This window comes from Trachemys scripta, chromosome 2, assembly GCF_013100865.1.
Source record: "Trachemys scripta elegans isolate TJP31775 chromosome 2, CAS_Tse_1.0, whole genome shotgun sequence".
In the NCBI taxonomy this organism is placed as follows: domain Eukaryota; kingdom Metazoa; phylum Chordata; order Testudines; family Emydidae; genus Trachemys; species Trachemys scripta.
This window is the reverse complement of record NC_048299.1, coordinates 8,681,108-8,704,789: the sequence shown is the minus strand read 5'-3', so window position 1 is coordinate 8,704,789 and position 23,682 is coordinate 8,681,108. Positions and strand designations below refer to the sequence as shown.

Genomic DNA, 23,682 nt, shown 5'->3' with positions numbered 1-23,682 from the left:
AACAGAGGGTCCTGTGGCACCTTTAAGACTAACAGAAGTATTGGAGCATAAGCTTTCGTGGGTGAATGCCCACTTCATCAGACGCAAGTGGGCATTCACCCACGAAAGCTTATGCTCCAATACTTCTGTTAGTCTTAAAGGTGCCACAGGACCCTCTGTTGCATATTAATTAAAGGGACTATCACCTCCCTGCTCCTATTCACGGTTCTCCGCTTAGATCCCTGGGCTCAACTAGCCCTTAGCTACAGCATCGCACTGGGGGCTCATGGTCAGCTGCTTTCCACACGAGCCTAAAGCCCGTCTCAGAGTCGCTTGTCTCCAAAAGAGTCTCCCATCCGCTAAGCGTGACCTGCATTCTCGGCTCTCAAGACCTGTGACCGTCTGCTCTGAACTCCCTGCAGACGTTCAGTGTCTTGCTGAGATTTGCTGGATCCTGTGGTCAGTGAGGAAATGGGGTTCTGTGGTGGGGAACGGGGGGCGGGGTCACTGGGAGGCAGGGCTGGGATTCTAGGGGTCTGGGTCACTGGGATTCTAGGCTGGGGCATGTCATGTCCGACCCAGGTAAAACTCCCTTTTTGTCCAGTCTGCACGTCCAGTAGAAGCTGCCTTGCCCGGGTACCTGGCACCTGCCTCCGCCCCTCATGCCAGGAACAAGCAGAGGCGGCAGGCTGGAGGGGAGAGGGGAACCAGGCTCTCCCTCCACTCAGTGGCCGGCAATATGTTCTCAGTCAGTTCAAATCCACACGGCAGCAGCTCCTCCCGCAGCCAGTGAAATCTGAAATACTATCTCATACCCAGGACTACCACTGTGCACCCCATTGCTGCATTCGCCTGTCCAAACGCAACTCTGCCTGCCTGGCACCACTGTCTCTGCTCAGTGCTGCTGATTGGTCATTTTGGGAGTGTTCACTTCATTTGGGCAACTCACGTGTTGTGTGCCCCTCGGGAGGTTTTGCGGGCCTGATTTTCCCACGTGCTGAGTACCTGCACTTCCAGCTGAAGTCAGCGGGAGCTGCCAGTGGGCAGCGCCTCTGAAAAGCAGGACCTGGGTGCCTTAAATTGAGCACCCAAGATTAGCAGACACTTGTGAAGATTTGGTCCATTAATATTTGTTCTGTTATTTTCCTAGAGACGTGGGCAGTAACCACCAGGAACACTTGTCTTTCCTTTCTCTAAAGAGTGATACCACATTTGCTTTTTCTGATTCCTTCAGGAATCTCCCCTGGTCTCAGGACTTGTAAAGAATTACTGGCAATGGTTTACGAAAGTTAATTAGGAATAAACTGTCAGTTTCCAATATGGCAAAAGGTTAACAGTGGAGATCCGCTAGGGTCCATACTATGACCAATGTTATATATTAAAGACCTGGAAAAAGGGGTGAAGAGTGAGGGGACAAAATCCCAGAAAAAATAATTCCTTCGATTAGTCAAGGCTAGAAATGTTTGGGAATTTCGGAAGGACTAGCCAAGGTAGGGGAATGAGCAGCACGCCAGGAGATGGCATTCCCAGCTGATCAGTGCACGGTAATGCACACTGGAAGGAATCTTTTACATTTCTCGTACACATTGCTGGGTTTTAAATTAGCAGAAGACAGACCTGGGTATCAATGTGGAATGATGAGTGGAACCTCTGAAAAATGACCAGTGCTAAGATAGGCTTGTCTTACGGCTATCTCATTCTGGAGATAACAGTAAAACTCGCAGCGATACTAAAAATACCCTAATGCTGTTATATATTTTTACTTACTATTTGTGTTCCCGCAGCGCCTCGGAGCCCCGTCAGGAAGCAGGACCTTGCTGTGCCGGGCGCTGCACAGACACAGAACAAAGAGAGGGGCTCTGCCCCAAGGAGCTGACAATCTGAGTATAAGACAAGAGACACCAGACGGAGGAGCACAAAGAAATACCACTGGCCAGCCTGAGGCACCAGCAGCCTCACCGTTACCAAGCTGATTGCCGGCATTGTGCCAAAGGAGACTTTGGAGTCAATCATTCGATGGCGTGGCCTCCTCTGGGCCCTGGCCACACTGGTGATCCCAGCTCTCCCAGGATACCGTAGCACTGGGAGGGGATAGAGGCGAACGAAGAGAATTACTGGAGACCTGAGGAATTCATTCAAGGCAGCGCAGGAACTGGGCTCGGGCTGCCTAAGACCTTCCGTTACAAGAGCGTGTTGTTAGTTGTTTATAACTTTGCCAGGCTTCCATGGTTTGGGCTGAAATTTTCCATGCCAGAGGATTGCTTCAGGTTGAATTTTACTGTGATGTTAAATCTAAAGGGATTTCCGAGCCATTTCCGAGAACACAATCTATTTTCCCAAAATCTTGTAGGAAATGGCTGAGCCGTTTGGAGCAGTGACTTGAAATGTGACGGGGAGGTGAGATAGTCGCCCAGGTCTCAGGGAGATGCCTTCAGATGCATCTGTGAAAATTTGCCCAAATTTGAGCAAGTTATCACTGAAAAAAATCTCAGTTTGCACATGCTCAGTAGAGACTTGGGAGTTTAGCAGCTAAAGTCTCTGACTATTCCATCTGATCGCTGTGCACTCCAGCCCCCAACAGCGCCAACATGTGATCGGCCTGTGCATGCGCCGTCCCCCAAGAGACTGAGCCGTGGCTGAGTAGCACTTCTCCTGCAACTGCTCCTCCAAGCTGCACAAAGCCACTGTGGTGCAGGGCCCAGGAGCAGAACAGGGAGCCTGTCCCCTGTGCACTCAATGTCCCCACTGAGCCAGCAGCTCAGGGCATGCAGAGACGAGCTGATGGAGATGCAGGAGGCTAGGAGCAGAGGTGGGCTGGGAAGGGGGTAGGAGCAAGAAGGAGCCACGGAAGCAGAGAAAGGTGAATGTAGGCAGGAGCAGGGGACGGGGCAGGAGAGGAGCAGAGAAGGGCGGACGTAGGCGGGAGCATGTACTATCCTGTCTTTCTGGGGTCCAGCTGGCACTGCCAGGTCTCTGGGTGAGGAACTGGCTCATTCTGGGTCTTGTCAGCACTGAACTAATAATGCCTTTCCCCAGCGAACTTGACATTAAAGAATGTGACGAGCGACCAGAGGCTGCACATCCTGGGAGCGCCGGCAGCTCGAGCCAATTGGGCATTTTTGGACAAAATGGTTTTTCATTGAAAAGTAACAATTTATGAAAACCAAAAGTTTTTCTGGAAATGTATTGGTTCCAAAGAAACCTTTGTCAGGAAAGTTGTTTGGTCCAGGATGGACTTTGTGATCGAAACGAGAAAGAGAGAGAGACCCCAGACTAGCCAGTAGGATTGAGAATTGTTCTCTCTCTCTGGCCCAATTAATATGTAATTACTTATACAAAATGGAAGAGCTCCAGCAGGAGGCTTTGAGAGGGAGACAGACACTGACTCTACAGCTCTGTGCTCATTGTCAGGGATTGCTAAGTGCTGACGAGCCCCAGAATGAGCTAATTCCTCACCCGGAGGCCTGGCACTCACCTGGGAGATGGGAGACCCAGGTTCACAGCCCAAATCGTCCTGATTCAGAGACGGGAAATGTTCCAAAGCCAGGACTTGTCTCCCACATCCCCGGTGAGTGACCTCGCTGCTGGGCAGTCTGAGGTGCATCTCTATCCCCCTCCCCGTTTTTGAAAGGTCTCTGGTTCATTCCGATGCAGAATCACCAGGACTTTCAAAACCTCACAGTTTTTTTGCAACACAGAATTCTTGTTTCCAGCCAGTCCTACTCACCCGCCATTACGCCCCCTTCCGGCCAGGCAGCTGACCCTCCTCCCAGGGTGCGGCTCTGCCCATCCTCAGAGCAGCGCTGCCTCCCCACCCCCTTCCTTCCTCCACCTGCAGGCAGGTGCCTTTAAAGCGGTCATGTTACCAGACATGAAGGGGGGGCCTCAACTCCCCTCACCTGTGGCCCGACAGTTCCGCGAGCTGAGCTCCGCAGGGCAGTGGACTCCCTCTCTGGAGTCACATGGGCAGTGGGAGCCCCTGCAGAGCCCAGCCCCAGCGCTGAGCAGCACCACCAGGCTGGCTGGGCGGCTGCTCATGGCACTGTCATGTCGGAGACTGAGACGATTGAAGGCTCCCTTGGCTGGCAGTGAAGGGGGAACGAGGCGACAAGGACACACCTGGAGCAGTTTTGAGAGGTAGCTGTGGACGGTGGAGAGCTCAGAACTTTCTCAAATTCCCTGTGGTCTGATGGCTCCCAGGCTCCCCTAGAGGGCATGGTCTGGGGTATGTCTGAGCAAAACAGGTCAGCTAGTTTTCAGTTTCAAACCAAAAGTGAAAAAAAAGAAACCTCTTTTCTAACCTGCTCCAATCCCAGGGGTAGGGATTGGCTTGCTAGGCCAGTTTGCCCTGTAAAGTATCACTGTCTGTGATGAATGCACAGACTGGAAATGCAAACTGGGCGAGTTAACATGGGACAGCAACCCTCACTTTGGGAAATTCCTGACTCGATTGCTCACCCTTAATGCTTCATAAACACTGGTTATCTGCATTTAATTAGATACTAAAAATTGTTAATAGACCTTACCCTTGGCCTCATCAATGGGCTTGTCCTTGGTTGGATTCTCTGCTCTCTGTATCATTTCATACAAACCCCCCCAAACAAAACGATCTCAAAAGAACATTAGGGTTGCAAAGTCGAGCACCCAGAGGATAGGAATGCACAGGCTGTCCTGTCAAGCTCCAGCACTGGGGGCCAACGAGCATGCTCAGTGTGGAAGGAATGTTCAAGAGATTTTATCAGCAAGCGTCTAACAAGCTCTACTGAGCAGGTGCAAATGCAGTTTGCAGGGGTTTATGCTGCCAAATCTGAACACATTTTCATGGGGATTACAAAAGACACCTCTCTAACCCCAGGACTATTCCCTGGCTAAATTTCAAGTTCTTGTTCTACGCCCTCAAGGTGCTGAAGCTCTTCAGCTGGAAAAAATTCTTCAGTGTTGGCAAAGTTAATGGTGAAGCATTTTTGCTTAAATGTTTAAAAATTCAGCCTCAGGCAGAAGCCCAACATGGAATATTTCAGCCCAAAGGGTTAAAGTTTGGCAATGTTATATGCAGCTGAAAATAGGGGCTTATAATGGAAAATGTTATTCCACCTTAACTAGAGGCATCTCTACCAGTTCTGACTACAAATTGTCCTCTTTGTAACCTTTTTGACGGTCTATGTTCGGGTTTTTCCTCCCAAAAGATACTGAGGGAAAGTCACCCATGAGTCAGTGTCCTGCAGTTTCAAAGGATTTATTGTTCTCTCCCCATTCCATCTGAGGAGTGGAGGTGGCCTGGAGCAGACGTGTCTGACATTTCTCCGTTACCCTTAGCCCTTCCCAATGGTTTCTCCCACAACCACTTCCTGCCACTCTGCCCCAAGCGCCCAGGCTCCCCCACCCCCGGCCTGACGGGCAAGACCACCACCATGTCCTCCTTCCCCTGTCATAACATCCCTGAGAAAGCAGCCCATGAAGCTGGCTGGGCGCAGGAGCCACGGGGGGTATTGCTGGATATAAAAGCTGTCCCTATTGTCCCTTGGGGATTTTGCCTGGGGCCGTCCCCAGAGTACCTGAGTACCCCGATGTAGAGTGGGAGGGGGATTTTCTGCTTCTCTTCTTAGCTCTTGGTCAGGGACTGTGTCTCCTGTTAATGTGAATGGCACGTGGGCAGTGCTCAGCCCATCAGGCCCCAGCAAAGCCCTAGGTCAGAATCTCCTCTCAGCGACACCCAAATTCTCGTGGCTCCGTCTCCCAGGCTCCTGGCAAGTCTGGACAGAGGGTTCAGCATGTCGGAGTCAATCAGCCTTAATCTGTTTGAGAACTTCCCTCCAGTTCTGATTGAGAGTACCTGCTGGAGTCATGAAGTTCAGCAACACCAGTGGCTCTCAATTTTTTTACTGGTGACCCCTTTCATCAGCAAGCCTCTGAGTGCGACCCTCCCCTTATAAATTAAACACACTTGTGTATATATTTAACCTGTTATAAATGCTGGAGGCAAAGCGGGATTTGGAGTGGAGACTGACAGCTCGTGACCCCCATGGAATAACCTTGCGACCCCCTGAGGGGTCCCGACCCCCAGTTTGAGAACCCCTGAGCTAGACCCTAGGAAACTTCTCATTCCTCCCACACCGAACGTCTCTTAAAGGGACACCAATCAATGAAAATCCACTTGTCTGAAAATCTGGGACTTGCTCTTGCCCCGTAACTCTCCAATCACGGCCACTGAGACGGACTATGGAAAAGCTTTCACACGCTTTACAGACTCTTTCCTTTATGCATCTGCCAGCACTTTGTGCAGCCGGATAGTTCCCTGTCTGCCTGGCAGATCAGTCAGTCACCGGGGCTCCCATGGCAACAGAGGGGAAACGTTTTCTAAAACAGGAAAATGTAACTGTAAAGCCACACAAATGTCAGGGGCCTGAGAGGCAAGTGTTTCAGCCCCGTCCCATCTCCAGGAGGGAAGCCAGATGGCCCTGCCCAAACAGGGCGCTCATCTCAGCCCCGTGCAGACACAGGGTCGCTGTGTAAAAGACACTGGTGAAAAGAGCGGGAGGAGCAGGAGACACCAGAACCACTCGTGCATTGTCTACTTGCGACTTTGCTAAGAGCCCTGTAGCCGCTCAGCCTGGGCGAGACCCTCCTCCTCTCCTTACCTGGGCCTCCTGGGAACTGCATGCTGCTCCGCTCCTTGGCAAGCCCGTTGGTTTTGGGACTGGCGCTGGGGGCTGTCGCCGTCGTCGCCCTGGGGAGCCGCTTGCCCGGCACCTTCACTGTTGTTCTCAGCAGATCTATTTCCTTGCCATGGACGTTCTGCATGTAATCCTACAGCAGAGAGACAGCAGGTTCAGGCTCAGTGCAAGCCTCTCTACCTCCCTCCACTCACACGCTCTGCCAGGCGGCCATTGCCTCAGACAGCCGCAAGGCGGCCAGCAAGCGACATGGAGGTGTTTCAGAGCTCCGGATTCACTTCCCCATTACAGCTCAAACACCCCCAGGTTCCTCTTGTGCTTCCCTGCACTACCAGTGCAGCTGGCCTCGAGGTGAGAGGCTCCTGTCCCGTTCCCAGGGCCAGGCATTGCCTGACATGAATAATGCCATCCCTGAGCCAGCCAGCCCCCTCCCAACCTGGGGCCGGATTAGAACTCAGTGCCCACAGCCCAGGCCCCTTCGTCAGAGCACAGGTAGCAATGCTGAGCTGCGGGAACATGGGCAGTCCCATTCCTTCCTTCTGTAGCCTGTGGAACACAGAGCTGGAAAATCTCTCCCAGATCCCAGCTCCTGGGATCCAAACACAGGGAGTTCCCTGTGGTACATTTGCCAGCACGACTTTCTGGGCTTCCACCTCTTCTCTTGGGAAACCATGACAGCAACTGGCACATCTCACCCACAGACTGCAAGTACGAGCCACCCTGAGAGACACACTTCGCTCTTTCAGCCTCTCCCCATAACTCAGTCCCCCAAGCAAGTCCCTCCAATCTGGGACTGATGTACCCAGAAATACATGCACAAGTCCACGTGTGATCCCCTCACAGAAAGGGGCCGTCCCTCGGGCTGAGAGCAAGGTCCCAGGAGCGTGGGGGGAGGGGGGAGAAGGCTACAGAGGGGGCTGTCCCCTCCCTGCTCTGGAACCCAAGGCAGCTCTGCACAGCATCCCCTCCCTGGGGGCTTGCTCTGTACGTGGCAGATGAGGGACAGCAGCTGGCCAGGACGAAGCTGCAGCTGCAGTTGTCTGTTCTGCAGGAAAGCCTGGGTTTGCTCCAGTTCACAAGGAGGTCACCAGAAAGATTAAGTCAGAGTTGGTCCCTGTGTAAATCCTCTGCTTCTAAACTCAGGAAGGTAGAGCAACGAACAGGCCCAACCTAGGAGCCATGGCTCCTCTGACTGCCCCCTGGCTTAAAGCGGCGAGTGGAGGAGCGCTGTATGGGTCACACTTCCATAGCCTCCAGGTCATGACGTGCAAGGACTACCGCTGCTGGGTTGGCTCAGCCAGGCTGCACTGACCTCCCTCGCTCTGACAGTGCCTCATCCAGGGGCCTAGCTCCCAGCCCAGCAGAGAACGCCACAGCACTTCCCACCGCACACCCTTCCCAGGCACTGGACTCCTAGGGGGCCTTGACTCGACCCGAGCAGAGCGCCCAAGCCAACAGACACCCTTGGGTGTCCCAAGCATTCCCCAGCTGTACAGCCTCATTACCAGCTCCTCCAAGCAGCGCCGGGGCTGAGTGGGAGACAGGAGAAGCCCCTGGGCAGGGAATCTCAGAGGGGCTGAAGGATTTTCCCTAGCTCAGCACAAACGCTGTGCTAGCCGGCTGCCTGCCGGAGAGAGCGGTCACCAGCACGCTGCTTTTATTACATGCTATAAAAGAGCAATTTCTTCCCCAAGCCTCCTCACTAATTACCCAGCCAGTTCTCTCATTTCATTTTATTACTGGAATTAACAACGAGTTCAAAGCGTGGAAAGCTATTAAGATGTGTGATTAAGCCACATTCAATTAGTTTCTACAAACAATTTAATTGATGTTGCAGATAGAATTAACAGAAGGTGATTGTGTGAATGGCTCCACTGGCTGCAAAATGGGAGATGCTTTCTCTCTGGCGCTGCTTCGCGCAGCCTGGCCGGGCCGAGCCGTGTGCTTTCCCCAGGAGCAGAGACACTTGCTCTCCAAGGCTTTGGGAAAGTGACTTGAAACTGCCTTGGCCTTCCCATGAAATTTGCTCTTTTCCTCGCATGGAACAAACTCAGACACCAAAGAAGGGAAAAGAGGCCAAGGGAATGTGGAAAGCTGCGCCAGAGACCTGCAGCCCTGGGATCCGGCCTGCAGAGCCCTCCCGTCTGCAGCATCAGCGGCTGCTCTCCGCTCCAGCTCAGGACACCCCATCTGCACAATGCCCAAAGCTGTTGAAAACTCAGAGTCAATGAACACAGATTCCAGGGAAAGCAACAGAGGAGACACCAGCTGTGGGCTGCAAGACAAGGCTCTGCTTGAGCTCCAGGAGATAGCAGCAGGTCCAGGCTACCAAGCGTTACCTGACCAGTATAACCAAGGGGGTAAAGGACACTTAACTCCAGCGTTGAACAAGGTCTTAGGGGGCGTCACTGCAAGAACTACAAGTCGAATTCCTGGAGACAGTGAGGAGTCTAGGGAAAGGGGAGGGAGGGGGGCTTTTCTCATTGCTGGGGCTGGAGGTGCCAAGAGCTGAACTTGCTGATCAAAGAATGCCAATGAAACCAAATCATAGAATCTCAGGGTTGGAAGGGACCGCAGGAGGTATCTAGTCCAACCCCCTGCTCAAAGCAGGACCAATCCCCAACTAAATCATCCCAGCCAGGGCTTTGTCAAACCTGACCTTAAAAACCTCCAAGGAAGGAGATTCCACCACCTTCCTAGGTAACGCATTCCAGTGCTTCACCACCCTCCTAGTGAAACTGTTTTTCCTAATATCCAACCTAGACCTCCCCCACTGCAACTTGAGACCATTGCTCCTTGTTCTGTCATCTGGTACCACTGAGAACAGCCGAGCTCCATCCTCTTTGGAACCCCCTTCAGGTAGTTGAAAGCAGCTATCACATCCCCCCTCATTCTTCTCTTCTGCAGACTAAACAATCCCAGTTCCCTCAGCCTCTCCTCATAAGTCATGTGCTCCAGTCCCCTAATCATTTTTGTTGCCCTCCGCTGGACTCTTTCCAATTTTTCCACATCCTTCTTGTAGTGTGGAGCTCAAAACTGGACACAGTACTCCAGATGAGGCCTCACCAATGTCGAATAAAGGGGAACGATCACGTTCCTCGATCTGCTGGCAATGCCCCTACTTATACAGCCCAGAATGCCGTTAGCCTTCTTGGCAACAAGGGCACACTGTTGACTCATATCCAGCTTCTGGATCTCATATCACTTATATCCACTGTAATCCCCAGGTCCTTTTCTGCAGAACTGCCGCTTAGCCAGTCAGTCCCTAGTCTGTAGCAGTGCATGGGATTCTTCTGTCCTAAGAGCAGGACTCTGCACTTGTCCTTGTTGAACCTCATCAGGTTTCTTTTGGCCCAATCCTCCAATTTGACTAGGTCACTCTGGACCCTATCCCGACCCTCCAGTGTATCTATCTCTCCCCCCAGCTTAGTGTCATCTGCGAACTTGCTGAGGGTGCAATTAATCCCATCATCCAGATCATTAATGAAGATGTTGAACAAAACCGGCCCCAGGACCGACCCTTGGGGCACTCTCGTTGAGCCCGACAATCTAGCCAGCTTTCTATATACCTTATAGTCCATTCATCCAATCCATACTTCTTTAACTTGCCGGCAAGAATACTGTGGGAGACCGTATCAAAAACTTTGCTAAAGTCAAGGAATAACACATCCACTGCTTTCCTCTCATCCACAGAGCCAGTTATCTCATCATAGAAGGCAATCAGGTTGGTCAGACATGACTTCCCCTTGGTGAATCCACACTGACTGTTCCTGATCACTTTCCTCACCCCTAAGTGCTTCAGAATTGATTCCTTGAGGACCTGCTCCCTGATTTTTCCAGGGACTGAAGTGAGGCTGACCGGTCTGTAGTTCCCTGGGTTCTCCTTCTTCCCTTTTTTAAAGATGGACACTACATTGGCCTTTTTCCAATCGTCCAGGATCTCCCCCGATTGCCACGAATTTTCAAAGATAATGGCCAATGGCTCCGTAATCACATCAGCCGATTCCCTCAGCACCCCCGGATGCATTAGATCTGGACCCATGGACTTGTGCATGTCCAGCTTTTCTAAATAGTCCTTAACCTGTTCTTTCACCACTGAGGGCTGCTCACCTCCTCCCCATACTGTGCTGCCCGGTGCAGCATTCTGGGAGCTGATCTGGTTTGTGAAGACCAAGGCAAAAAAAGCATTGAGTACATTAGCTTTTTCCACATCCTCGGTCACTAGGTTGCCTCCCTCATTCAGTAAGGGGCCCACACTTTCCTTGACTTTCTTCTTGTTGCTAACATACCTGAAGAAACCCTTCTTGTTACTCTTAATATCCCGTGCTAGCTGCAACTCCAATTGTGTTTTGGCCTTCCTGATTTCACTCCTGCATGCTCAAGCAATATTTTTATACTCCTCCCTGGTCATCTGACCAAGTTTCCACTTCTTGTAAGCTTCCTTTTTGTGTTTAAGATCAGCAAGGATTTCACTGTTAAGCCAAGCTGGTCACCTGCCATATTTGCTATTTTTTCTGCACATCGGGATGTGTTCTTGTTCCTTTGCCCGCAATAAGGATTCTTTAAAAGACAGCCAGCTCTCCTGGACTCCTTCCACACTCATATTAGCCTCCCAGGGGATCCTGCCCATCTGTTCCCTGAGGGAATCAAAGTCACTTTTCTCAAGTCCAGGGTCTGTATTTTGCTACTCTCCTTTCTTTGTGTGCCTGCTGGACCCATGCTGCTGCTGCGACGATCCTTCCTTTGGACTATGGCGCTTGCTCGTCAGCCAGGCTGTTCTAGTGTCACATGCTCGCCGCAGGGCGCCCCTGGAGGACCCACGGGAACGCCCGCTGGAGCTCTCCTCAGAAGTGGCTACGTGCTCCCTGCACGGCAGTGGCTCCTGCTGCGCTCCAGAGGGCAATGCACAGCCTGTGACCCCCGCGCAAGGCTCCCTTCCCCTCCCTGTGTCGTGGGCTCCAGCAGGCCCCTGGCCCCAGAGCAAAGTTTCTGGAGCAGGCGTCAGGCCAGCCACAAGGGGCACTCAGCCATTCAGGCCTGCTCACAGCCACCAACACTTGAGTCTGCCAGCCTTCCGGAAGCAACACAACGTGGAGGTGCCCAGTGGGTCTCTTGGCCCCTGGGGAAGATGGTGTCCAGGGGGGGAGGAGACAGACGCCCTTTGCCCTGCAGGGAGTTAGTTGGGGGGAGGGGGACAGAGAGGGCTACCAGCAGGTGCATGCCAGGCAGGCCTTATTACTCCTCATTTTACTTCCCTGCTCAGCGCGTTGGTGGAAAGGCACGTAGAGGCAATGCCTTCGGCATGTACTTCCCTGGGTGTCCAGCAGCACTGGGCGAAGGGCCCAGGGTGCCGGCGCTGGGCAGTACCGTAATGTCACACGAAGACGGCGAGGGACATCCCAAGGAGTTCCTCCACCCTCAGCAGTGAGAGCTGACCGAGGTAACAAGGGCCGGCTCTGACCCTAGTGTAAAGGTGGTGCACACGCATGCACACATGGGGCACACACACACACACACATACACGGGGCACACGCACGCACACACGGGGCACACACACGCACATACGGGGCACACGCACGCACACATGGGGCACATGCACGCACACACGAGGCACACGCACGCACACACGAGGCACACGCACGCACACCCTCTCTCTAGCCAAGGGCAGCTCCCCCGCAGTCTCCAGGGTCCAAGGCTATGGAAGAGAGAATGCAGGAGGGAGTCGGAGGAGTGGAGACCGGGGCAGAGCACCCGGGGGTCGGAAGAGGAGTCTGATGGCATAGCAGAGCTAGGAGGAGAACAGGTTTTACAGTCCCATGGCTTAAGGCAATGGGATGAGAGGTGGTGCTCCGAGGTGAGCTGCTGCAGGAGACGGCACAGAGAGCCGGATGGAGGCACACGGGGTTCCAGGAGCTGAGGAGCAGAGGGCTGAAGCTCTGGGCATTAGAACACTTGGGGTCCGAGGGATTCAGGGCTCTAAGCATGGAGCAGCTCACCCCTCGAGTCCCGGGGCACGACGGCACCCCTTTGGCTAGCTCAGGGCCCACTGCGCACTGGCTGCCCTGTGCCACCCATGAAGTGATCCCTGCTGTCCAGAGGGTGCCGCTGTCTGCAGGGCCACAGGTGTGTTTGTGGCCACGGTTCACTGTCTTAGCAGCAAACTGTGCTCAAGAGGGAACGGGAGAGAAGCCATTAGCCCCGCAGCAGGGAGGCGACAGAGATGGATGGAAGAGGCAGCTGTGAGCCAGCCGCGAAGAGACTGTAGATGCATTGAGTGACAACTCAGCTCGGCAGGCTCTGCACGGCACCTCCTCTCTGTTACCCAAAACCTAACAGCCAGGAACACGTTCCACACCCAGACGGGGCCATCGGCCCTGGCCGCAAGGAGCTTTCACCTTCTCCCTCCTGCCAGGGGCCCTGCCTGACTGGGGACTGGCTAGGGAAGCAGGAAAAGAAAGGGGCATGTTACTTAGCATGCTTGTCCCTGCTGACCTCTCCCCTCAGCCAGAGGAGCTCCGGAGGGGGGCGAGAGGTGCTGTCCTGGCCAGCGGGGACCAGAGTGCTGGAGTCCTGGGGGTACCCAGGATGCAGAGCCCCCCCCCCCACTAGCCTGGTGCTTTGGGGGGGGGTCACGACACCCCCCCGAAGGACCTGCTGGAGCAGCAGAGCAGAGACCACCTCTGTGCCTTCCCTGCAGCTCTGCAGGGCCTGCCTGGGGGTCACTCACGTGCAGGCTGGGGTGGTAGGTGAGGACTCCGTTATCGCACAGCGTCACATACTTCTTCTTCCACTCCTTGTTGAGGGACTTGCCGCTGCGCTTCAGGAGAATGCCCTGCGGGAGAGGAGTCGAGAACCTCAGATCCTGCCCTGGCCTGGCGCTGCCCCTCCCCCCCCCGGGACTGCCCCTCGTGGGACCCGTCCCTAGCAGCGTCCCACCCTGCCCCACCACCTGTACTGCTGCCCCCCTACCCCCACCCCACCGCCCTGGGAGCACCCCTCGTGGGACCCGTTCCTGGCACCACCCCACCCCTACTGCCCCGGGAGTGCCCCTCGTGGGACACCATCCCTGGCACTGCCCCCCACCCTGCCGCCCCAGGAGCACCCCTCGTGGGACCCATTTGTGGGACCCATCCCTGGCACCGCCCCCACTTCCCTCCCACCCGTACCGCCCCGGGACTGCACCTCGTGGGACCCGTTCCTGGCATTGCCCCACCCCTGCCGCGCCGGGAGCACCCCTCGTGGGACCCGTCCCTGGCACCGCTCCCCCCACCACCCCCACCCCTGCCGCCCCGGGAGCACCCCTCGTGGGACCCGTCCCTGGCACTGCCACACCCCTGCCGCCCCAGGACTGCCCCTCGTGGGACCCGTCCCTGGCACCGCCCCCCCTGCCGCCCCAGGACTGCCCCTTGTGGGACCCGTTCCTGAGTGAGGCAGGGGAATCTGGACTCCACAGAGCGAAGTCTGGAATGGGCTTTCCAAGTTTCCCTGGGCCATTTGCGAGAGAGGCACCCCCAACCTGCCACGAGAAGAGGGGTGTCCCCCCGATGCCCCTCCCCCAAGTCACCACAGGGAGAGGGGTGTCCCCCCCGATGTCCCTCCTCCAGCCCCCAAAGCCACAGGCTGCAGGGTGGGGGTGAAGAACAGGGGACTGGTGTGAGACTCCTAGGTCTGCCCTCAGGGCCCAGAAATCGGCTGCTCTCACTGCCGCAGAGGTCTGGCTCTGCGGGCACGGTAGCAAGCGGGGACGGGGGGCACAAGCCAGCAGCAGCGACTGGCTCAGCCACTCCCCCCTGCCCTGTTAAGAGGGGAGGGTGAGGGACAATGACTCTAGGGCGGTCTGGGCCCAGCTCAGCAGAGGCGAGACGTCCCCACCCGTAAGTTCGCTAGTGAGTTAGTGAATTCGGGCTCCCAAAGTGACAGAGGTGCCGGAAGCGAGGACCCGCTGGGCCTGCTCAGAGGGTGGCTGCTGCTCCCTGGCAGGATTCGCCCTCGCGACCAGCGCCCCCCCGCCCCCGGCCTGCCCCCGCCCCCCAGGAACACAACACACTCTCCTGCAGCTCTCCACACACCCCTCAGGCCTTCTCACGCCCGCACCCCACCCGTGCTACCCAGCAGCTCCTGAGTCGGGAGGCAAGCCCCCCAGGGGTGCAAGGTCGGGGTGGCAGAAGGGCATGCGACCAGCAGTGCCACGCAGCCTGCAGCACACAGCGAAAACACACAATGAGCTCCCAGGGCTGCCTCCCCCTTGCCATCAGCTGGGCCCAGGAGGCTGGCAGAGGGCATGGGGCAGAAGCCAGGTAGCAGGGCGCAGCCTATGGTTCCTCTTGAGCTGGTCTGGCTTCATTTCTCATCCCCACTGGGCAGTTGCTCAGCCCGGCTCCGTCTGGATCAGGCAGCGAGGCCCTGGGCCTTTTCCCCTGGCTTTGGCTGCCTGAAGGGGTGTCCACCCCGCCCCAGGGCTCCGTTCGGCCCATCAGTGCATGGGCTGACCCAGCGGAAAGCCGGCGGCACTCTGGCCTAGCCGGCTGCTGAAGCCCAGCGGGGAGAGGAGCTGAGCCGGGTTTATAAAGCCAGGACGCTGGCAGCAGAAGGCGGCCGCAGTCACTCCGTCGGCGCAGGGAGGTACATTAGGGGCTAGCAGGGTGTCCACAGTTACCCCCTGAGAGGAGGGAGTTGGGAGGCTGGCGAACCCAGAGCAGAGGAAGCCAGGAAGGTAGGAGAAGGCTCAGGGGGAAAGCAGCACGGCAGAACAGTGCAGGCCGTGGCTGCTGATTGGAGGGACCTTGAGCGGACCCCGGAGTAGAGGGCGGGCCTGGGTTCCCCTACCAGCCCCTGGGGATGTGGCACAGGCCAGGCAGAGGACAGTGGACTGCCTGGGGTGGTTACATCCCCCCTTCCCCTCCGGAAGGGGACACCACGTAGCGACCTGGCTGGAGGGCTGGGTGATGAAGAGGAGGCTGCAGGGCGAGACTGCCAGAGGAGGGCGCAATGCCTGGGATGGCCAGGAGGAGGTGCCATGTCTGCACTAGAGCACCAGTGCTGTAGCTATGACGCTGTAGGAGTGTAGACGCACACTACAGCGACTGTTGCTATAGTAACTCCACCTCCCCAAGCAATGGTGGTGTTCTTCCACCGACCTAGCCGTGTCTGTACTGGTGCTTAGGGCAGCACAACTGTGAATTTTTCACATCCCTGCGTGCCGGGGCTGCGTGAACCTAAGTTTTAAGTGCAGCCCAGACTTGAGCTATCAGGCCCTGGGGTCAAACACGACCAGCTAAAGGAGTTAAAACCATCTACACTCGTTGCTAATCTATTTAGGCAAACAAACCTCAACAAGGGGAGGGAGATGGGAGCCAGAGACTGCTCTGCAGACACAGAGAGCAAGAAGGGCCTCCTAGATGGTGCTACAGCCAAATCAAGAGGAGTGTTCGGCACCTCACAGCATGGGAGGCCAGGAGAGAACTGGGAAACAAAAACAAGAATGGAAAATGGAGTCTGGGGACAAAGCTGGATCTAGCCCATTGTTGGCCCAAATGCCACTGCCTAACTGCACCTAGCAGGCCAAAATACCTGGACCCCCAACAGCACTGCAAAAACCTGGATCGAAAACCTCCGGACTGCTAGATCAAGCCAACTTTGGGACCCAGTCCCACTGCCTAAACTCCATCAGAAAGACCCAACATATGGCACCTCCTGGGGCAGCAGTGAAACTATCATTGTAAAGATTTCAGAGTAGCAGCCGTGTTAGTCTGTATCCGCAAAAAAAACAGGAGTACTTGTGGCTTATGCTCAAATAAATTTGTTAGTCTCTAAGGTGCCACAAGAACTCCTGTTCTTTTATCACTGTAAAACTGCCAGCGTCACACAGGACAGGCAGAAGGGTTCAGTAAATATTTCTGTTCAGTATTTGGGAAGAGGTTGGATGATTTACTCACCGTTCACAATGATAAGGAAATACTGCCTATTTTTACAGGAACTGGGGAGGATGTTAAACAGAAACTGCTGAAGCTAAACATCTTCAGATCTTCAGGCTCAGATATCTTGCATCCAGGAGTTCTAAGAGAATTTGCTGAGGTGGTTTCTGAGCCATTAATGTTGATTTTTAACAAATCCTGGGACCCCGGAGAAGTCCAGAGGATTGGAAACATGTAAACATTGTGCCAGTATTTAAAAAGGGTGAAAGGGAAGGCCCCGGGCTGGACAGCCTGACACGGATATCAGGCAAAATCATGGAAAGGCCAGTATGGAAAGAAATCAGATAAGAATTAAAGGACTGGGGCATGATTAATGCCAATCAACAGTGTTTTGTAGAAAACAGGTCTTGTCAGACAAGCCTGATACTATTTTTGATGAGATCATGAGTTTCGTTGAGAAAGTTAACTGTGTTGATATCATGCTTAGACCTCTGCAAGGAACTTGTTACCGTATGACATTCTGATTAAAAAATTACTACTATATAAAATCAACATAGCTGATAAAAAATGGAGTAAAAACCGGTTACATGATAGATCACAAAAAGTAACCGTAAACAGTGAATCATCATTCAATGACGGTCTTTCTAGAGGTGTCCCACACGGATCAGCTCTTGGCCCAAATCCATTCAATATCTTTATCAATGCTCTGGAAAAACATATAAAATGATGCTGGTAAAATCTGAAGAGGACACAAAATTGGTGGAGTGGTAAATGATGGTTGGGATAGGTCAGTTATATAAACCTATCTGTATCACTCAATGCAAGGTCATACATCTAGGAACAAAGAAGACAGGCCAAATGTACAGGGTGCGGGAGTCTGTCTCCTGGAATGCAGTGACACTGGAAAGAACGTACGGGTCATGGTGGAAATGGAGAGAACATCGGCACTCAGTGCGATCTGTAGCTAAGAAGGTTAATGCAAACCAGGGATATAGACGCAAGGGAATATCAAGTTGGAGCATGAAGATGATACTGACTCCGCACAAGGCATTAGTGCGACCATGACTGGATACTGTGTCCAATTCTGGTGTCCATACTTCAAAAGGACATTGTCAAATTAGAAAGAGCCACAAGAATCAGTCGAGGCCTGGAAAACCTGCCTTATCATGAGAGACTAAAGGAGCTCAATCTAGTTTATCTCAGAGATAAAGGAGTGACTTGATCATGGGGTCTACAAGTAACTACGTGGAGAAGAGATTTCTGATAGCTGAGTTCTTTGCTCTGTCAGACAAAGGTAGAATGAGATCCGATGGCTGGAAGCTGAAGTGAAATATATTCAGACTAGGAACAGGGCGTTTACAGTGAGGGCTTTTACCATGGGAACAACTGACCTAGGGACGTAGTAAATTCTCCATCACTTGGAGTCTGTAAATCAAAGCCGGATCTCTTTCCAATAGCTCAGGCAGACGTTATGGGCTTGACTCAGGAACCACTGGGCAAGATTCCCTATCTCAGCTATGTAGGAGGTCATAATGGCCCCTGTGGCTTTTTAAAATCTGACTCCTCCAGCCAGATCCTGCTAATATTTGCTACAAACCAAAAATTCTACCATGTAAACAGAGGCCAAGTGTAACTGCCCCTGTTCTCCTTGAAAAGTCTGGATCCTGATGTGCCTGGGTACCCTGCTACCCCTTGCCAATTCTGGCCTCAGACCCCAAAACTGTACTGTCCAGAGAGACAACAAATGCAGCTGCTCCTAACCCACTATGCAAATCAGGACCACGACAAATCCTGGCACACGAGAAGGCAGGTATTGGCGTCGTGTTTTTCCAAGACTATTGAGCTAGGGTGCCCCAGATTCCAGATATTTCCAGTGGAGTTTGCATCAGCTGGACTCGCTCTTTATTTAGATTGTACAAATTGAGGGTTCAGGGCCAAAACTTTGCCAGCTCCATCTAGATCCAGGTTTTTGCAGCACGGCTGGGTTGGGCACATGAGGGTCCAGACATTTTCAGGGCAGTGGAAGCAGGCAGACTTGTTCTGTATTGAAGCATTAGAAATTGTGCGGGTTGGAGAAAGAAGTGGGAGGGAGCAAGGGCGGGATCCAGGTTTTGTGACACTGCAATGTGGCTTGCATCAGGGCTCCCTGTTCTGTGGCGGGACTTGTTCTCTGCTTTGATGATACGGGGGGAGAGACAGCTCAGTGGTTTGAGCATTGGCCTGCTAAACCCAGAGTTGTGAGTTCAATCCTTGAGAGGGCCATTTAGGGATCTGGGGCAAAAATCTGTCTGGGGATTGGTCCTGCTTTGAGCAGGGGGTTGGACTAGATACCTCCTGAGGTCCCTTCCAACCCTGACATTCTAGGGTCGGGGCTGGACCTAGAAGCAGCTAGGGAGATCCAGCTTTCCCATTTCCTGAAAAACGGAGCAAAATCCCAATACTACACAGAAAAAGAAATAAGAAGGAGCTGAGGAGAGAAAGGAGGGAGGAGAAGGACAAAGCCCAGGTGAGATGCAGCAGCCACATGTGAACCCAGGGGCAGAACCATCACAAATGGGGGAGGTCCACCTCGAAAGGGCTGGAGACCTCTGTGCTAGCACATCCCACTCACGCGCATGGCTGTGCACACAATGCCCCAGCTCCCCCCACAGAATCCCCAACCCCACATACTCACGCACACACTCTCCACAAATCCTGCGTGTTCCCAATGGCCACACACATCCCTACACCTTATCTACCCGGGCCTCCCCTGGGGAGTCCTGTACGTTCTGAATCCTTGGCTAGCTCCTTTCCCCCAGTGTGACTGTCACAGAAGGGAAGAGGCCGGGAGGGAAGAACCACAGGCCAGCCCACCGCCTCCGAGGCGCCTCCCCTGCCCTGCGCGGCTGGCCTGTGCGACTGTCTCGGCGTGTTGTGTTCGGATTGGGTGGTGCACAGTAAAAGCAGTGGCAGCAGCGGCAATATGCAGTGTAATGAGGCAGGGAGCCGCGATGGCCCCCAAAGGACTCGTTCACTCCACAAATCTCCCTTCCACTCACTTTTCGCTAAGAATTTTAACACCAAACTTAATTGTAAAGTCGTGTATTGATTGGAAAATGCAAATGGCAATTTAAATGTAATCTCAGCTCCCAGCATGGTCCCAGATCCCGAGGAGGAGTCGTCCCCGGCTCTGGGCCCGCTGAAGAAGCCAGCCCAACCAGAGCTGGCCCAGGGACCCCAGGGCTGACTATGTGACTGCAGCATCTGCAGGAGGAAGGGGACGTGTGTTTGTTCCCAGTAACCACCAGCTGGGAACGGCAGCCTCCCAGCCCAGCTAGCCCAGTTCTCGGTGACAAGCGTCCAGCCACAAAGACCCTCTCCCCACCCAGTGCGGGCCTGGGCCTGCCGAGGCCACAGGATGGCACCAGGTGGGGAGCTGGAGCCTCAGGTGCAGCGCACCAGCACCAGCAGGAGGCCGCGTCTGCCGCCAGGTCAGAGGGGAAGGGCTAGAGAGAGGAGGCTGGACTCCGTCTCACACGGGGGCCATGGGACTTGGGCCTCCAGCTCTAGAGTCTGCGACGAGTTTGGGGGAGACGAACGTTGGCTCAGGGCGTGCTGGGATTGGCAGGGCTCAGCGGCTACCACCAGCTTCCTGCGGGGCAATGCTGCTCCCCAGTACAGCAGCCTTCCCCACTGGTGCAAAAGCACCCCCCAAACTCATTGCTTCCGGGAGTCTCTTAACCAGCCTCCTGTCCGAGCATGCAGCCCCCTCATGCAGGCCCTGCGGCTCTGCCGCCGAAGCTGGGGATGAATTCAGCCACCGGCACTGCAATCCTCTCCCCACGGGACCCAGAAAGGTCACTAGGCAGACTCGACTGAGAATAAGGGAGGTCACCTACGAGTAGCAGGTTTCCCCCCGTGCACTGGCCGTGCGCACTGGGCAGCATTCTACCGGAGGCCACACACGCCCATGCAGAAGGTCCCACTTTCCAGCCACCTCACTTAGCCCATATCCATTCTTAGTCCCTCTGTGTCAGTGGGGGGGCGTTAGCACCTCCGCAGTTACACAGCCAGCTGGTCACAGAGCCGTGACACTCTGGAGAGGTGGGATCTGCTGAGGGGATAGTCCCTGAGATCCCCACTCCCCTCGGAAGGACCAACCCCAGGAGAGCTGAGCAGCGGTGACAAGGTTTGCACTTCTCGGCGACAGCTTCCGAAGCCCTGGCGGCTGTTCTGCATTTGGAATATTGGGGCCTCATGACCTCTCCCTGTAGGGAGCCCTGAACCAGAGTGCGGGGCAAGACTTCATCCTTCCCACGCCCCTGCTGAGGCTTTGAGGACCTCTCACTGCAGGTTTATGGCCAGCTCCTCACCACAGACGGGAGCTGGGGAATGGATCTTAGCCTCTCTTCCTCCAAGAATAAACTCGTTTGCTTTGCATGGCTCTGGCCACACTCTCCTTGCTAGCAGCAGCAGGGTGGTGATTTCACAGTGCAGTCGTTTCTCATGGGACGGGTCCCTGGAAAGGGGGTTGTGGTTAGGGTAGAGCCATATTCTACTATCTCCAGGGCCTACCAGTTCATTGGGATGCAACACCATGCAGAAATCAAATGGGACTGTGTTCCTCAGAGCCTCAGGGAAGGGGACCTGTATCAGCATCCACTGGTCCCCACCTCTCTGCAGAGACATCAGAAATGCTGCTTCCCAGGGGGCAAGGTGTCCTCTGCCTAGCAAGCCTCTGGCAGCTGCCAGTGTTTGCCCTGGGAGAGCTGTCTCAGGTGGCACCTGGAGAAAGGATGATCCAGTGGTTGGGGCTCTACTCTAGGACCCAGAAGACCTGGGTTCAGGTTCCTGTTTGGCTAGTTACTCCTAGGGCCGGTCCCGCCATGTCTGTGGGCCAGTTCCCTGATGATCACTGGCCTGCCTACAGTGAGGGCGAATGCAGAAGCCTGAAAGAGTGTAAGGCACTCCACGCTGCGGTGACGGGGCCAGAGAAACAAGGAAAAAGTACCTGCTGCCATCCCTCAGGCAGGCTGGGATCCCCTGAGCCAGGGCCTGTCAAAGCCTCCCAGGGCTCTGCTGACACCACTCTGAAGAGACCGGGAGCCAGCCCCATCAGCAGCAGCGTGCCATGCGAGCAGAGCCGGCCTGGCCTGGCTGGGAAAGCCCAGGAGGAGCCGTAACTGGCATGCTGGGGCAGTGCAGCCAGTCAGCTGCAGGGACCTAAGTCACCCCACAAGAGTTGGGGGTCAGAGGTATGGCCAGGGAGCCATCACAGCTCCGAGAGCTGGAGCCCTGGGAGAACGTCCTGGAAGGAACGGGACCTGCTGGAAGTGAAGGGAGGCCCTGATCCAAGCCGCCCTCCCAGCTGAAGGCTCTGTGGGCACCTGAGCAGAGACGGCTCTGCGCACTCCTGGGACAAGGACAGAACAGAGCTTGTGCACCCTGCTGGGCTGCTACAACCAAAGACTTTAAAGCTTCCCATCCAGCCATGCGGGGCCTTTCAGCATCGCTCGCTCCTTGCTCTCAGGGCGAAAGCAGTGCAGGCCGAGAGTCCCCTGGGCCCCCCTGTCAGGGCAGTCGGTTTCTCCACACCGTGACACCCCAGAAGCCCAAGCACATCCTGGTGCCGCTGCACAGGATCTGTCCAGCCAGCAGTTCAAACTCCCGCTCCCCATCGTACCTGAGCCTCCCTGACTGACCACATTCTGCACTGCCTTTTGGCAACTGGGACAAGTCCCACCATGCTCCTTGGGCCAGGGACTGTCTGGGACACGTTTCTACAGAGCCCGGCACAAACAGGGCCCCAGCCTCTACGTCCCACCAAAGTCGCCAGTTCTCATGATTTTATTGTGGTTTCTGCAGTACTTGGTGCTTCTCCGAAAGCCCCAGCTCCTGGAGTCCAGTGAACATGGAGAATTGCAACTTTCCGAGGCCAGTCTTGGGGGCCGACTCGCGAACGCAGTGAGGGTACAGCCGTGTGCCTACACACAGGGATTCTGCCCAGCACTTTCCCCTGCCCTCCCGCCTGGCAGCCTGCCCGGGGGGGAGAGGCACAGCACAGGAACCCAGCCACTATGGATCCACCCTGCCCTGATACTGCTTCTAAACGTTGGAGGGGGGGGGGGGATAGATCGTCTCTAGGAATAGTTGGGGGGCCTGCGTTACACCAGGGGTCAGACGAGATGGTCATGTGACCCTTCTTCCAGTCAGAGTTGGCAGCAACCAGGCCAGGTTCCATATCTAGTCCCTCTTCAACAGTACAACACAAAACCGTCTCCAGCCTGACCCAGTGACCCGGGACAATTACACACACACCCCGGGCGCCTCAGAGAGGCAAAACTTTCCCTCTCACAAGCACAAAGGTCCCTGCTGGCCTTGGCATCTATGAACCTGTGGAAAGTGATGGTGCCAGGGCGGCTGGGTCTATGTTCATCCCGCAGCAGACACCTGGAGAGGGGCCGGGAAAGCCAGGGCCAGCACACAACCCCTGCAGTGGGGCCCGGGGACACAGCCAGCCCCACACGTGAGGGAGAAAGGGGAGCAAGGGGAAGGGATGGCCAGAACCCCCAGCTAACAGAAACAGGGGATTAAACAGCCCACGGGGACCTCAGGTCGAGCTCCACTTTGGTGGGGAGGAAAGGACTCAATGAGCAGGCCCCACCCCAAGGGAAGACGGGGGGGGAATGATCTGGGTGTGCATCGTATCTGTCCCCCTTCCTACCCAGAGCCCGAGCCACGCTGGCCTCCCTGCCTTCAACCTGCTGCGCCAGAGCCAGCCACAGACCCCTCCCCAGAGCCAACCGCAGACCCCTCCCCAGAGCCCAGAGCCAGCCACAGACCCCTCCCCAGAGCCAGCCACAGACCCCTCCAACATCACCCAGACCCAGCCACAGACCCCTCCCCAGAGCCAGCCGCAGACCCTTCCCCATCGCCCAGAGCCAACCACAGACCCCTCCCCATCGCCCAGAGCCAGCCACAGACCCCTCCCCAGAGCCAGCCGCAGACTCCTCCCCAACGCCCAGAGCCAACCGCAGACCCCTCCCCATCGCCAACCGCAGACCCCTCCCCAGAGCCAGCCACAGACTCCTCCCTATCGCCCAGAGCCAGCCACAGACCCCTCCCCAGAGCCAGCC

General features: G+C 55.2%; 1 protein-coding gene across 2 annotated transcripts in view; it reads right to left on the bottom strand.

The window, feature by feature from the left end:
* Positions 1 to 23,682, bottom strand: part of AGAP3 (ArfGAP with GTPase domain, ankyrin repeat and PH domain 3) — a gene marked incomplete at its 3' end in the record, with an annotated part of 133,175 nt that overhangs the window by 39,647 nt on the left and 69,846 nt on the right. For both annotated transcript variants that reach the window (XM_034759862.1, XM_034759861.1), the window contains 2 exon segments: positions 6,618 to 6,786; positions 13,381 to 13,485. In XM_034759862.1, the coding sequence (XP_034615753.1) occupies positions 6,618 to 6,786; positions 13,381 to 13,485 (274 nt within the window).